The sequence below is a fragment of the Nesoenas mayeri genome (genome assembly GCF_963082525.1).
Source record: "Nesoenas mayeri genome assembly, chromosome: 7".
NCBI classification, from domain to species: Eukaryota; Metazoa; Chordata; class Aves; order Columbiformes; family Columbidae; genus Nesoenas; species Nesoenas mayeri.
In genome coordinates this window covers 29692934-29710225 of record NC_137551.1, presented here as the reverse complement: position 1 = coordinate 29710225, position 17292 = coordinate 29692934, and the positions used below count along the sequence as shown (strand labels likewise).

The following is a 17292-nucleotide window of genomic DNA, read 5'->3' as shown; positions in this document are numbered from 1 at the left end:
TTCAAAAGCTTCTTGACAAGCAGCGGTGGCCTGGCTCCAGGACCATCCTCTGCTGGAGCCGCAGACCCAAGAACCTCGGCTGCGCTCTGCAGCCTGGCCAGCTGTCCCTGAGCCACAGCTGGGTGGAGCTCACCCACGGCACCAGGGGACCTGCTTACCACTTCGCTCAACTTGCTCTCAGGGCATTTCCTCCAGTGCCTTTCCCCGCTTCCAGGCAAACCTCCGGCTCCCTGGAGCTGCCGGGAATCGCCCCTGGTCCCCCCCAGCAGAACCATCCAGCGCTGTCTGATGTGGCTCCTTGGGAGGCTGGAAACGCTCAGCAGGCCTAAAAAGAAGCGCTTTACTTGGAGAAGATTAAAAAGCCTGAAATCAGCAGCTCCTTGCCCAGCTGAATCTGTTGCCCTCTGCTATGCTGGCAAGGACAGATGATTTCAGACTTCTCAGTTGTAACTTCCCACTCAGTTAACATATTTGCCAAGGACCGAAAAAAGCTGAAGGGCACCCAAAAAACTTGAGTCGTATAGAGAGAACAGTTTTACTGTGTTTTTCTTATCATGGCTGTTTTCAAACAACGTTTTAAGATTTTAATGGAAAAATGTCTTTCCATTAAAACTATCCACATGAAGTTTGGAAATCACTTCAGGCAGCATGGCTATAATAACGCATGGTAAAAAGCAAACCAGCTACTACTAGGTCAAGTGAAGCAACTACCAAACTACAGCAAATTAAGGATTCATTACGAGTCTTAACAAAGAAATACTTTACCAACAGAAAGGAAAGAGAGGGTGTTGTGGAAAGAGCTTTTAGAAGGGAACACTTGTGTGCAATTTTGCAGATAGGATCTTACTCAGAGGCAGCGGGGTAGATTGATCTCTAAAGACGCTTAAAAGGTTTTGCAGTGGAAAAAATAATTGCAAGGCATACAGTCAGATCATTAACGGTGCAGCCCAGGCTGCCAGCTGCTCACTCAAATACTCCAGATGGCTCCTCCTCTAAAACATCATCATTTGATCTTGGTAATTGAATTGTCTCCCACTCTTACAATCCTAAGCGAGGCAAGGCTTGTACAAAGAGATGGTGTATTTTACTTGACTGAGATGGCTTGCGAAAACAAAACAAATTAGCTTTCAAGGCACTCAGCCTCTTCTAATTGTATCAAAGCTATAATAACTATCTCCAGCCCCTTAACACCTTTTTTCTGCCATTGCCACCACACACAGTTCAAAGCACCAGTTACACTCTGTAAAGCTACCGGGTATTAAGATTTTATATGGTATTTGCACACCAGACGCTTCAACACAGAGCAGATATCTAAACCCACTACTTTCCACCACTGGGAAGCAGGACCCGTCACTGGAGAGCAGCGTGGGGAGACTCTTTATCCTGAAGCACTTAGGCTGGATTAATTACACAGATGTGTAATCTGTTTTTCTCAACGGTCGCCCAAGACATCGCCCGGACATTTCTGAAGCCTTTAATACAGCCTTTAGGACACAGGGTGCCAAAAACAAGACATTTTCTTGATTTTTCACTCAATGAGAGCCAACAGGCATTGCTCTCCAGAGGCCGGGCTCGGCTGCGGGTGCTGACTTGAATCACTTGATCAGAAAGTGGTCACGACCAGCAAGTTCCCCCAGTCCCAGTGGCTGCCGAGCGCTGTCTGGACGACACCGATTACCAGCAGGATGCTACTGGGGCCCGGGAAATCACCTTTTCTTTTCTTTTTTAAAAACAAACCAACAAAACCACTATGGGAAATTTTTACGTCGCTTTCTGCAAAGGCTTCGAGGGGGAAAATGAAACTCAACCAGTGCACTGTCAGTCTTCAACTTCTCTTCCAAAGATACAGCAACACTACAAATTTCCTATTATTCTCAGAAAACATTGAGCCTTGACAGTTTAAAAAGGCCAGTTGAAATATTCAAGTCACATCATCCAAAACTACGCACTCTCACTAGCATAAGCAAAGTATGTACAATCCTGGTATTATTTAAATCAGCATACTTCTCTAAAGCATAATATTAATTTTCTTTCCGATACCTAGTTGCAAGAGATGATGAAAGTCAGTTATAGCTAATGAGAGGAAACAATCCATCATTGCAGTGGGTGCTGGTGTCTGAGGTCTAAAACCCAATCTGGAGAGATTATTCCCCACTGGAGTTCAGCACTCAACTTCATCACCCACTCACCTTTAATTTTCATAACAGAGTTGCACTTTTATTTCACAAACGAGAAGTACACAAAGAACAAAATAGCTTACTAAAGGCTATGAATTAGGAAAAAGAGTCAGCACCGGGACTAGAAAACTATGGGAAAAGGCTACAAGAATGATCACAGAATGGAAGAGGTCTATGGGAAACTACGGGAAAAGGCTACAAGGATGATCACAGAATGGAAGAGGTCGTGTTTAAAGAGAAGCTAAAAATCTAGTGCTGTATGACTTGGAGAAAAAACACTGCCATTTATGGAAAAAAAAAAAAGTTGTAAAAAACAGGTGAACAGGAAAAAGGCTGTTCATAAATTTCTCAGAATACAAGAACTAGCAGTCACCAAATGAAATAAGGTGGTGTGGTTTGAAACAAACAGAAGGAAGTACTTCTTCACCAGGCACATAATTATATTGTAGAATTATTAGACACAGGATGTTTGTTGCAGAGGCTAGAAATACAAAGAGATTTAGAATTAAAAAAAAAGAAAGCACTTTCTTCTGTGAATTTCCCTAATCTATCAAGGGCTGCGGGATGCAGTGGTGCAGATGCTGCTTTTTTTCACAAGCCCTTCCAGCTGTGGCTGGTGAGGCCTGGAGCAGTTTGGGAGGCACCGCACCCCCCGTGCTGTGCTCCGTACCCACCTGCCAGTCAGCCCCATGGGGCAGGGATGGTCTGTACCGTGGTCCCGGCCAGCTCTGTGGCTCGTGTGCAGGTCGCTGGATCACAGGCGGTCCCAGGGTGGACTCGACTCGGACCTTCAGGCACTTTGGTCAGAGCCTCTGCCAATTCTAATCAGCAGAGACCTGGGGTAAGGACAGAAGCGCCCAGGTCAGTGCAGGGGTGGCTGCTGCACACTGTGGGAACCCGCTGGGGTGTTTTTAAATCCAAGTTGATCTTAGGCTAGAAATACTAGAAAACTTCCAAAAGACTCAGTGGCAGCTTATTTACAAATATACTATTTATAATGAATGCATTGATACAGAATGACTCTTATAAAAAAAGCAAGGCAATCTTTTATATAGACATAACAATCAACATTACAATAATTCAGATTAAAAGTACATTTCTGTAGACTGTTTACACTCTTGTTTAGCTTTTAACCACGAAATTAGCGTGGTTTGGTATTTTTCCACAGCGAAAGTCCTGTGCAGTCCTGGTTAAGACCTAAACATCAGAATAATAAACATAATTTTCTGATTTTTGCTAACACAAAAACAAAAACCATTTGTAAATACTATCATTTTTTTTGTAATTGTCTTTGCTGTGCCTTGAAGTTTGTGTTGTGCAAATTACTGCCAACTGCACATTCCTCATTTGAAGCTTTTCTGGTATGCTGATTTGATACAACCGAGGTGTGATACTGCCTACGTGAAAATTGTTAGTTGCATCCAGATATGAAGACTTCCCTGACAGGGGTTTGTATGGATTCAGAAATTCAATTTATTTTGGTTTTATTAAAAAAAAAAAAAAAAAAAAAAAAAAAGCCAAAAAATCTCAAAGTTTTCTAATTGTTAAATAAAAGATACTCAAAGGTATTTTTCAAACTCCCAGGATTAAAGATGATACTTGAATTCCAGGTGACACAATGGGTTTAAGCGCTAACCAGCTAGACAGTTTGAGTACTAATTTACTAAATCATGTACATGAGCAAATACGACCTTCAAGAAGCCTGAACATGCACTTTCTCACACAACATTAGCAAAAGACGGACGAAACTGCAGAGAAAACCTTAAATCCAAGAGAGGCATTGAAGCAAATATTCTACAACCCAACTCTCTTTCCAAAAGGGGTGTATGAATTTCCAAGTTTCCAACAGCATCTGGCAAACGGAAAAGTGCCAATTACACAACTGTGTGACTCCACTTTACAAGCAGCATTTCCACTGCATTTATACTGGACAACTTTGGTGATGAACTTAATTATGGGAGAGAAAGAGACAGAACTTCAATGAGGTTTTTCTTTTACTAAAAAGAACACATTTTTGCAAAGAATTACCAAACAACTTTCTATTTAGTATCTTTAAATGCAATATGTGACCAACATGAGTCACAACAGCAATTATTCCCTCTTTTCATTATTTAAGAAATCCCTAATCTGCTTTACACCTTAACCAGACTTCCATAATACTATTTAGTCTATAGTACAGTAATTTAGCTTGTTAAATCAAGGCATGATTCAGGATAGTCTCTTTATAGGGCACGTATATATGTACATATTCTTAGGTACATAGGCACAGACACATACAAAATTTATATTTTGTCTCTGGGCAAGTAATCAAGGTCATGATTTTCACCCAAAGTAAAGATTGTCAAACTTTTAAATAACCCTTCTAAATTATCTCCCCCAGTATGGCAAGGGGGATAAAGATTTAATGCAAGTATCTGGGAATCACCTGCTTCTCTGTCTTGTTCTCAAAGATGATGTAAAGAATTAATCCCTCCACCTTGTCTATGCTTTCATTCATACATAGATACACATATATATATATATATATATGTATGTATGTATGTATACATACATTTTTCAGGATGAAATTCTTTCCATTTGTACTTTGATTGATTAGGCCAGACAAAATCCTTAAACATGTATAAGCCAGCACGTGTGTCCAACTGAATGTCATCAGGCATTAAACACAATTTAGAAAATGCGCCAGTTAACAATCCAGCATCCTGTGAAACGCCAAAGTCTGTTTTATCAGGATGTAAGACTGTTTTGAATGACGAAAACAGATGGATTTATATGGATCTGTGCATAGATTTGGATATAAATCCATGCATGTACTTACATGGATGTTTATGCATCTATGCCACACATTTAATACTTAAAATTTGCATAATTTTAAAGAACTTTTCGAATTTTTCTGAGTTGATTTCTCCTGTACCAGAAATTCTCTCTCACGGCTTTTATTCAAATCTCTCGAGACACTGAAAAAATAAACGTGCACCCCTGAATTTATAAAGTTAGACTCCTAAAACAGGGCTCAGGATTATCTGGCATTGCAACAACCATACTAGTACAAAGATAGTTTGAAAAAATATCCTGTTTTTAATATAGTAATGAATTAAAACATAGCTTTATTTATTCCTATAAGTGTACTGAAAAGAATAGTTTGTTTTAAGCAAGTGTAACGAGCGCTATTTTGGTAGCCAACTTCCCCACAGGAATGTATGTGAGAGAGGGTCAGCTCCAATCATACAGTCATTAACCATGTACCTTAACAAGGTGAATAATCAACATATTTACAAACTAAACAAATTCGATCCCATCAACTCCTATAAAAATGGGACTGAGGAGCAGACATGGAATGAGACCAAGATGGTTGAAAACACAAGGGGTCGCCACTTTTGTTTTAAGGAATCACATTAATCAAACCTGTTTCCCCTCGTGACCTGAGGGCACAAACACGAATTTAGCAGTATATTCAGAAGTGAGAGTACAGTCTTGATATTAAGCATGTCAGCATCTTCATATTTTAACAGCTTAATGCTGAGAAAGATTAACTTCAGGCAGAACTGCAAGGAACTAGCCTTTCATAAACTAGAGTCTAAACTGAAAACCTACAGTAGATGTTAAAAAAAGGAGGGAGGGGCAATAGAGACAGAGTGTGTGAGAAAGAACAGAACATTACTTAGTAAAATCCAGTGACACCTACAATAGTTTTACAGCATGTTTAAGCCCTCTAAGGTTTTATATCTCCACCTGCCTTCCATTTAATCTTACTCCTTGTTAATGAAAAGACGTACGACAAACCAGAATGCAAACAGATCAAGGCAATATGTCTAAGTAAGCATGCCCGAAAGCCAGAAATAATATTCCCCAAACTTCTGCATGTGAAACAGATTTCCCACGGCATCAGTTGATTTGATTTTGTTCAAAAGGTACAGTCCTCTAGGTCGCAATAGCCCAGCAGCAATTCCAATGAGTACAAACTGGACAGGTGTTGAGTAAGCGTGGAATGCAACTACCTTGAGCTCCTGCCCTCCTCCAAAAGGACAAGTGGCCCTGCAAGCGCAGCAATAGTGTAAATCTCCCCAAAGCATCTTCTGCCTTTTAAACAGCCGAGAAAGTCGTGATAAAACTGGATGTCCACCACATACAGTGTTTCTCTGGAGCTACCGACATCTATGCACAAATGAAAAAGGTGCCTCTTTTTTAACAGAACGGTTTAATACTGAAACAGATAGGGCGAAGTTAAAAAAGAATAATCAAGATACTGAACTGAGTATTTTGAAGCAAGTGCCCCAGCTGTGGGGAAAAGTGCATTTAGTTCAGCAGCAAAACAGCACAGTGTGAAGATATTGTGCTTGGACACAGAAGTTCCATAATGGAAGGAGGTACAAGGCAAGTCAAGATATAAAACCATAGTACATTGTTAACCAACCTTAAAACTTACATATATTGCAGTGTTTAAAAGTAAGACACATTCATTTATTTATTGTACAAGGACTATAAGGAATCCTTAAAATTGCCTGTTGTAGTTTACGACTCCACATTGTAATAAAAATGTACATATATATTATTTCCTTGCCACTTAACTGTACGGTTAGACCTCATGGAATTGTTACTTCACAAAATGAAAACCGCTCTTCACTGAGTATACTCAACATTTTTACCAATCCGAATAGGTTTGACTTGTGCTAGAAAAGACCAACTGCAAAAGGCTCAGTTCAGATATGTTACGTCTGCAACTGATAACTCAGGGAAGCAAGACTTAAAGGAATTCAAGCTTTTTTTTTCTTCTCTTTTGTTTTGACTGCATCCTTTTCACCTGCCAGTTGTTCTGATGAGTGTATGTTTTTAGTATACAAACCGGTTGATAAAAATTCATCAGCAGAGGCATATAAATTCTAGATATGATTGATTAAAACAGAGCAAATCAGAATAAAACAGAATCCAGTGATTTACTCTGACTGTAAACAATATAAAAACACCATTTGCTTCAAATCTCAAAATAAGTTAAAAGAAAATCCCAACCTCAGGACACATGACCCTTTCAGGTTTTGACAAAAAAAAAAAAAAAGAGGGAGGAAAACAGAAAAGTTCATTATATAAAGGTTATACATTTCTCTTAACTGAAAGTAAATCTAAGCAAAACTATTTTTGTCCCTTAAATTTAAACTTTGAGTTCATTGGCAATTGCTTTAAATGAACTGGCATTTCCAGATTATTCAGACAACTTCCATCAAATTCAGCAAAGAAAACTTAGACAAGCATTTTTACAGAATAAAAAAAAAAAAATCTAAATGGCTATGATTCCTCTATTAGCAGAAACACATAATGCAGTCTTAAATTTGCCTTTTTATATTATTTATATATTTATATATATATATATAATATAATATAAACTGCATATATTATATTATATATACATATACAGACAATAACAACATTAACGCAGTTTGTATTTTGTACAGTGTATTGGACAATCCGATTCGCATCAGACCATGGCACGATATGGTCCCTGCATTTTTAGGAACTGAATGATGAAGGAGGGTCCTCCTGCAACAATCTGAGGTGGAAGGTGGCTGAGCGGGCAGTTCTCAATACTCATTATTGACAGTTTGCTGCAAAGAGCCAGCTCAAAGGGAAGGCTGTGCAGATTGGGGTTGTCATTCAAATACAGTTCTTCCAGATTCTCCAGTGTACCTGGATAAAATAAAATAATACATGCAGTTTAGAACTTCTAGATAGAAGCTCAGTGACTCATCTAAACTCCTGTTTTCAAGCACAGCAAGTTTTATTTCACTGGTACCTAAGCAAGAAGCAATTTGTTTCAGTTTCCCTGTAAAAATATCCATTACTACATCTCCTTTAGATAAAACCTGTACTGACAATACATAAAATAAGAGAACTGAGGGGGAATTCACCATAGCTGTTCAGACAAGTGCTTTTCAATTCCAGGCAACATTGAATGGCTATCTAGATAGAAGGGCCTAGAAAATATTTATGCCGTATGGTAACTATTATCTTGTTAAAAATATCTATCACTATATTTTTTATGTAATTAGAATCCTGGTATTAAAGACCTGAAGTTGTAACTGCAATGTGCCACAGGAAGAAAGCAACAGAGATCTCTGCACAGCAGTGAATTTATTAAATGGAACAAACCTGTGTGCAAATTTTTTCCTGAATTCAAATTTTACAACTTGTCTCTACTACAGATACTGCAATATAGGTTAACCAGAAGCTGGAAAACTGTAATCTCTTCTTTCTAAAGACTTCCATTTCTGCATAGCAATCAAATATCAAAATTAATTCATGTCTTTGAAATGCACTCCAAACATACAAGTCCTCCTCAAAATACTCCCAATCTTATATACCATCTCCTATAATCTAAAAGGCTATTTAGTATTTCACAAGAGGATGCAGTAGCCAGGGCTCAAGGCATGGAAGACCAACAAAAAGGAAAGGCTGGAGAACAAGTACTGAGAAATAGCTGATAGCATGATACAAGAAGCAATCACATTTGAAAATAGTTAACTATTCTCTAATCTGTTAAGACAAGCAGCTTTAATAACCAAATTGTACTCCTACAATAGTATTTCAAGAGTACTTATTGACTTTCATTCCACAGCCCATTTCCACATCCTCCAAATTCTCTCCATTAACTTATTAACTAAATTACAACGCGCCAGATCTAGATTGTTTTAGGCTCTTCTCACACTGAGGCACATACAAGATGAGCAGAAGCTGTAAAAGCTCTTTGCTATAGATGCTGGGAGAGACAGACCACGTCCCAGCCTTCCCCATCTGCACATCACCGTTTCTGACCACATTTTGCCTTGTGTAGCTTGTCACATCACCTTTCCTCTACAATGAGCTCTGATTTTTTAAGATTTTAACATAAGTGCCCAGAATCATGCTCCGGAGGTACTTGTGACCAAATATAAAACAAACATGGGATCTCAGTTTCAGATGCTCTGAATCCCACTTACTCTGGATGTCTCAAGTAGACAAAAATAATCGTATTCCTCCCTTCTTTTCTGTAATTTTTCTCCTCTTTACTTCCTTTTCCTACCTCATCAAGGTGAAAAACAATGTGATGTTCTATAAACAGAAGTGTGTGCAGAGAAGGACTATCAGCAGAAACGTTTCCTTCAGCTGTCTACAGTTTACACAAGGTTTTTGTCCACACCATGGAATTAGAGTAGGACCAGCCAGTTTCCTTTCTGACACAGACCTCTTTCCAAGAACAGGTTTACGAAGTGAAGTGACTGGTAATACGCAACTTGTGAGACAATTTGGAGAGGAAAGGCATCTCACCATTCCAAGTTAACGTGTGCTCGGCAGATTTCTGCAGAAGAACTGAAAACAAGCTAGAATGTTCTTCTCACTACAGTTCAGCAAGACAAAGATCACAGCCCACAGTGCTGTTCCTGTAGCGCACACTTCAGGTAAGGTTGTATAAACGTGTAAGTTTCCCAGGAATTTTGTGACCTCTCCTTATGAGCACAGTAGATGCCTATTGTCTGTGTCAGCAACTGCTCTGGCTCAGGCACAGGACATAAAACCAGGAGAAGAGATCTTACCAATTTCCTCAGGAAGGTGTGTGAGAAGATTCTCTCCAAGCCCAAGGTGCGTCAGATTGGTAAGGTGACCGATACCTCTAGGAAGGGTGGTCAACTGATTATTAGTCAGAACCAATTTCTAAGGGAAAAAACACATTTTTTAAAATTAGCTTAATGACTTCTGCTTTGAATGACAGCAAAGATATATAGCTGTTAAGTTCAGCTTTCCAGCATTTGAACAAAAAAATCCTACCCTTAAACAACATTTCAGCCCTCTATTAAGCATCACTAAGCATAAAAATAAATAGTGCACAGTAAATCGTGTGCCTTAAATAGAAAAGCTTTCATGAACATAACTGAAATCAGACAGTATTCCTGTAGCAGTATGTACTCATGGTACAACAGTTAAACACTTCAAAATTGATTGTTCAATATTAACTGATAAGTTGAAGGATTAGTAACGCAGACTGTGGATTAAGTTGTGCAAGATTCTTAACTTATGGTTCTATGTCCAGTCCCAAAGAGTTTCCCTCAAATTAGCTGTAATTAAATCAGCACAGTGTAAATAAAGGGTGTAAGATGTTTATCTCCACCAATTATTGTTTCACCTGCAGATCCTTGAGGTAAGCTATTTCATTTGGCAAGGATTCCAGTTTGTTTTCCTCTAGATCTAACTCTCGGAGTTTCCGTAGATTTCCAATTCCATGGGGAAGTTTCTTTAGGAGATTGTTTGACAAGATAAGAACCTCAGAAAAAAAAAATACACACAGAGAATTTCAGCAACGCAATTAGTAAAGAACGATTAAGGCAGGATCTTTTTTATTTTCAAGTAGTTAAGTCCAAAATTAGTCTACATTCAGATTATGGAAACAAACTGAAAATATTTTAAAAAGCAGTTATTAAAATATTTTTCTAGTCTTTAATGATACAAATATATTGTTTTATGACAGAATTCTTACAAATATTATTTTACATAATAGTAAATACAGAGCAAAACCAAAGAACACCTTATTTCTTCAAATGACCACAGAAAACCAGTTTCTTCCTGGCCTTCCCTTCACTTTTGTTATCCTTCCTTACAGCTATCTCATAACCATGTTTTATACCATTTACTGTGTTTGCCAAGTCCTCCTTTAAAAGGTTAATACTTGCTCTTCTCCCTGTGTCCATTTGGTTAGGAGCAGCAGCGAGTAAACATACAAATTAGAGCATCTGGGCAGAACACTGAGTACATATCCACTGGTTTCCAAAATGGTCTCCCCATCACACATCTGCCCCTACTACAGTCTCATGCTCTCGTTTTTCTCCTCCTATGTTGAATTATAGGCACCACAGGTTCAAGAAATGTACCCTTATTTGCAATGTCAATTAAAAGAGTTATTTATTATACCACAAGCAAATTGACAGGGGTTATAGTAATATACCATTTTTCCTCTGGAGAAGTCTAGCAGTCCTGAAAAGTAATCAAGGCTCGTATCAACACAGCGAGCAGTAAGGTAATTAATTACTGATTAAGCAATGCTATTATCTAGCTATTTAACAAGGCCCATTGAAACACGAGGATGTGAAAGAGCACCCAGCAGGACCCTCACGCCAGCCACGCACAGCGCCCAAACGCCGGGGCTTCTACCAACCCAGCGCCCACCACGTGGAAACACCACGAGCAGGAACACACCAGAAAACAAAGCTAAAATCAAAGTGGAAATCAAAATGAATAAAAGCCAACATCTTAGCATTAGCACAAGCAGTATTTTTGGTGGCCTTCCTTTATGCGCTATGATACAGGCGGAACGATAAGAATAGTAACGTTTTAATCACGTATCGAGAAACAAAGGCAGGAACAAAAAATATTACCTACATGCAATGCAGCTGACTTAGCACTGCTGTGGGAACCTTCACTTTTGTGTAAACACTGCCCAAATAGTTCTTTGTATGTGATTCTTTAATTACTGAGAAAAACAGCGCCAATGGGTCTGAGGACCATGCCGCTCTCCAGCTTCATTAGACCCTCAGCAAATTCAGTTATTAGTTACTAACTTCCCAATCACGTCAATCACGGCCTGAACTTAAAGGGAACTGGGCCACTAAATGGCTATTACTCTGCCATATATTTTTTGCCCCAAACTACAGGAATTATTAATTATTCAGAGCAGCAGTCATATTGGAAATTTGCTATTTCAAATCTGCCATTTGCTATTGTACTTGAACAGATTTTTTCCCAGCAGCTCACAGAGGTGACCAAGTCCCCTCGACTGACAGAACAAGCACCTCTGCCTTTATGAACCTCCAAGGGAACTGTCTCTCCTGATGCTACCTTGGGAAACAGGACCAGGGAACACAACAGGTTTAGTTCATGGTTTTAACCTATGAGTTCTTCTCCCTCAAAGGCTGAGAATTCCCACTCAGCTCCCTACCAGGTTCATAGTGCTACATCCAAGCCACCTCTGGCTGCAGACCATTTCATGATGTTTTTCTGATCCCTGCTGTTTTCACGCTAGTCTCTCAAGGAACTGAAGTGAGTTCAGTGCCATTTCATTTACAACATTAACTTTCTGCTGAGAAAAATTGTCTTTCTACATAGTTAAAGTTATATATGTACTTAACTCTTTGTGCACAGACATCATCAAGAGGCTAAAGAGCAACATTGAAAAGGCTGTTGGAAACAACCATAACTAGATGCAACACATCTATTTAAACAGCAGACGTACACATTATTTATACAGCTTTATATGACCCAAAAGTAATATTACTTAAATCTGAAGTACAGAACACCTATTTGCAGGGATTCACTTAGTTGTTCAATTATACTCTTCTCACCTCAAGGGAAACAAGACCAGATACATCCTCAGGGATTTTTGTGAGCTGATTAGTCGCTAAGTTCAGTTCTACCATACTAGTCCAAGTCCCGAAGTCCAAGGGGAGAGAGGTCAGCTGATTGTCCTGTGATTTAACATATCAAACATTTAGGGTCTGCGCTTGCAACAGGCCAGCATGGCGTCTGAGAGATTCAACAAAGTGCTTACAAAACATTTCATAACCAAGCAGTAGATAATTAAATCAGAAGAATAAGATGTTGATAATTGGCCAAATATTTTTAAATTCCTCAAAACATAATAAGCAGTTCCAACCTAGAGTAACAGAATTGACTCTGTGTTACTAATATGAACAGAAGTGGAAAAATTAAAAGCACATAATTCTCAAGATTTCATGCATCCCAGTGGTTAAAGCTTTTTTTTGTCCTTTCTTTGTTGAATTCAGTGGAGGGAGATGGGAAAAATGAACAAAAAGTTCACCATAACGTACAAATGTGCTATCAGCAACACTGGAATCCTAAAAATATAGAGTGTTAGCTTAAAAAAAAATAAAGGGGGCACTACACTGAACACACCAAAGGAAATATACCTTAATGGCTCAGAGTAAAAGCATCTGAAATTAATCTGAACCTCTTATTGCTCAAAATGTATCTACAAAAAAACCCACTAAAATATCCCTTAAACAACTAGGTCATACTAAGTCCTGGTAAACATGCAAAGTAACAAACAGGTACGTGATAAAAAATGGTCTCAATGCAAATTGAGAATCCAAAAGATATTCCAAAACAGTAGCTGAGTTTAGACACCGCTCAAACATTATTTATTTTTAAAAAATAATTTAAGAACTTGAAAAAAACTCATTCATAGAAAAACATCATCTCTTTTCCCTAATTCTCTTCACTCTAAGTGTACACAGCACAGATTTAAATGTTCTTTTTCCATGCTCTGCAACTAGTGCCAAAATTCTCCAAACTTAGGTTTTGAAATAATGTATTCAAAAACGGTATTTTACATAATTTTGTTTTTAATCTAAACTGTAACAGGAGAGGGGGGGAACAAATAAGCTACTCCACATGCTTAGGTCTCATTTGAATATTCAAGAACTTTGCAAACAACTTCCTTGTTTCATTGTTCAACATTGAGCAAATGTGACAAGAGCTTCACAAAAATAAAGACAAATAAACTCTTGATAGTACATTTTCAAACTGTTACAGAATTGTTTCTATATGTGATAGCATCAGCATCCACTTCAGGGTGATAAATTCATTCCTTATATCATTAAGTTTGCCAGAATTCACGGAGCAGCAAACAGTGCTCCTCATTGATTTCACACACAGTAGCGTGTTTCTGTGCCTCACCTTCATGTTCAGCTTACTTAATACTTTCGCTCTAGAGAAAATTCCAAAGGGGATTTTATTGATGCGGTTGTGCTCCATATTGAGAGAGTAGATTGTGGAGAACTGGGACGGGCCACCCACGGGATAGGACTGGAAGCAGTTCCTGGCTAGTGTTAAACTAGTCAGTTTGACAAGGCTGGATAAAAGACCCTGTAGAGAGAAGAAAACCACCCAGGAACTTAGGACAGATTTATTTGAATACATCTCTTTTCCCTCATGGCTCTAATTAGAAATGTTTTCCCCCCCAAGTCCATCCCCTCAATAAGTGTTCCAATACACAAACTAGCATTACATTTGATAAAACATCCATCAGCAACAATCTTTGCCCGGAGTTGTCAGCTTTGCCTTATTTCCCCCTTCCCATACTGCCAGATACAAAAAAGCACAAACAGATCACATTGAACAGCACAGGTTTGAGAGGTTTTGTTACACACAATGATGCTTTGGGCAGCTCTGAGGAGCACGGGGGCAGCGGCTGGTGTCCCGCACAGCGGTCCCAGCTTTGGCCAAGGCCACCACACCGCAGCTCGCTCCATCTCGGTGTCTCCTCACAGCTGAGGTTGGGGCCCAAAGAAGGACCAGCTGCATGCACTCGTTATCCAGCTGGCGTTTGGTACTTCCAGCACACAACTTTGTTCATGCAATAACAATCCATAAGGTGAACACGTCTGGTAGAAGTTTCCTTTTAGACTCTAACACTTTGAGGTAACCAGACAGGACAGAGAAAAGGAATGGAAAGGTAAGTTTTGGAAATTCCTTCTTTTTTTTTTTTTTTTTCCCCTCTCTCCTGCTTTCAAAATATTCCTAAATAATTCTTACCCCACTCTGTTTGTTAGGGGTTGGTTTGTTTGTTTTCTTGGGTTTTGTTTGTTTTGGGTTGTTTTGTTTTGTTTTTTCCCCCTTAAGAAATAAAAAGCAAGCAGCCTGGTGTTAAACTGGGTAGCAATGGTTTCCTATTGAATTCAGAGTCTCACGTCACAATCTAATTGGATTGTAAAATCTCAGCAGTGCAGATCTCAGAGTTTATCTGTTAGTTACCTTCCAACCACGTTGCTGGAACTGTGGGACAAATAATGAGATCTAAACTACTGTTGAAGTATCACCTTTGCTTATTACTATGCTAACTTGAATTCAGCCCTATTTGCTTAAGTATTACAGAAACTGGAGACTTATGTGTGGCATTACACACCATAAATAATGCAACATCTCCAACCAGGAATGAGCAGTAACAAGATGATTCCTACCGTATTCTTAATGTCAGTATTTCTGGGTTGCAATTTCAGTGCTGCATTCACTACAAAAGCTCTAAGAACATGGCTTTGTTGTTTCACCAGGAAAACTTTGGCTACTTTTCTAAATAGTTTATTAACATTATTGTAAATAGAACAAGATTTAATAGGGACTCGTCTACATGTCATGGATAAAACTCCAAGCACTGAAACACAATTCTGGGCGTATTTCGGCAAATATCAGTGAAACAATTTTCCCCCTGAAGATAAAATAATGGATCTTCAAATCAGTATTAACTTAAGCTAATCATTAGCTACTATAATCTTTGATTAGAAAATACTGCTTCTAGCTATACTTTAATAAACAGATATTCTTTGTCCTAGGCTTAGACAGTCCCTGAGCTCTGTTACAAACACACTTAATTGCTTCAAATGGATCTTGGCATTTCAAAAAGCCATTTTTGAAGTCTGCATCCATACAAAAAAAAAATATTAAAAATATGTTAGCTAATACAGTCTAATAGCCTAGAGTAATTAAACACATTTGAAGGGAAACAAGAGAGCTTTGGCAATACAAAGGGAACAGTACTCTTACATCTATGAGAGCTGTGGCAGTGCTGCCTTCTCCCAGCCCATCCTTTTAAGATAAAATATTTATTAGGCATAGCGTCAGCAGCTTCAGCTATGTTTTGAAATTCTGAAGTTTCTTCTACAAACACAGTTCTTTGTATTCTAGCACAGAATGTTTTACTTTAAACAGATTACAGTATAAACTATACACTTCTGCAAGGTAGCAGCTTAAGTGTTAACATATTGTTGGCAAATATACATGAAAAAGGCAGCACAGTCACAAAGAGTTTTGTATTATGGCTGAACATATTTTAAAGCAAGTAATCATCCCTCACATTAGCTTTCTGTAATTATACTGCAGATGCCTTTATAAAATGTCTGGGTGGGGTGGGCTAGCTTAGCTCTCATCTTAAAAGCAGCCTGGTGGTTTTCAGTCTGTAGCATTTTCTTAAATGATAGTTTTACCCAAGCATTTATTAAATTCTCTGTTTTCAGTCTATCATTGCCGAGCTTAGAAAATTATCTGAGGGAAAGTAGTTACTTATTGCACTTTGTTACTATGAATACTTTGTCTAACTCCAAATGCATTTTTTTTCTTCTATGTATAGTTTCCCATATACTTCTTTAGATACATTTTGAATCATTTGATACTAATAATTTACATTTCTTTTTGTTTTGATTTGTTAGCAGCTTTGGAAAGCAGTTTTGACCATCATTAGAAGAGAATAAAACTCTCTGTTGTATCCTGAAGCCTTCATCTTCAAATAGTTCTAGAGTAATGGAAGAAATATCTAAAGTAAGAATCAATCACATCAGATTTTTTTCTGTCATCAGAGCAATTCTGCCCAGGCACTAATACTTCAAGTCGAACGTTTTCTGTAAATGTTTATTAGCACCAAAAATACACACTACGTAGCCAAGCATCTCACACTGTGCTACCCTGATAAATCAGGCTCAAGAAACTAAGAAAAGGAAAATCAGGATGAACGGTATAGCCAAGAGCTGGAGTAGTTTCCAAGTCTGCAGACATCAAAGCTGTATTTAAAAACTGGTCTGTAACCAGCCACTGCAGGACTGTAAAACTGGAGCCCAGAGGGTCACCTTTCAGAGAACTCCAGGGAAGAGGTACAGAAAAAGGTACAGCTGCACGGGGACTTGGGCTTTCTGCCTCCCCAGCCCAGAGCCAGCAGAGCAGGGGACGTGTTACTTGAAGAGCCTGACAAGGTGGCTCTAGAACTTCTAACTATGGACATTGTCCTTGGTCCCACACTAAGCTTGAAGCAAGACAGGCCAAGGCAAGACAACAAAGTGCAGCAGCTATGAAAACAGGTATCTCTTCCTCTCTCTCAATCCTCAGAAAGTGACTGGAAACTCAAAAATTATGCACATTTTTATTTTTCACAACTGATGGAAGGTGTGTCAATGAGTTGCGAGACAATATCTCACTGGTGTCAATAGCACACTTTTCCAAATTAAAATGAGAATGTTGAAGCCAAGCAGCCATGAAAAGCTTTAGCCATTCTCCTAAAGGTCATTCTTGTCTCAATTAGATGGCAAAGAGTATC

General features: G+C 38.6%; 1 protein-coding gene across 3 annotated transcripts in view; it reads right to left on the bottom strand.

Moving 5' to 3' along the window:
• Nucleotides 1-4941: 4941 nt before the first annotated feature.
• SHOC2 (SHOC2 leucine rich repeat scaffold protein) overlaps nt 4942-17292 on the bottom strand; it is a 69478-nt gene continuing 57127 nt past the window's right edge. For all 3 annotated transcript variants that reach the window (XM_080347883.1, XM_080347882.1, XM_080347884.1), the window contains exons 5-9: nt 13890-14078; nt 12536-12658; nt 10327-10464; nt 9740-9857; nt 4942-7856 (exon numbers count right to left, since the gene is read on the bottom strand). In XM_080347883.1, coding sequence (XP_080204009.1) covers nt 7648-7856; nt 9740-9857; nt 10327-10464; nt 12536-12658; nt 13890-14078 — 777 coding nt within the window. In that variant the 3' untranslated portion in view covers nt 4942-7647. The remainder of the gene's footprint in view (nt 7857-9739; nt 9858-10326; nt 10465-12535; nt 12659-13889; nt 14079-17292) is intronic.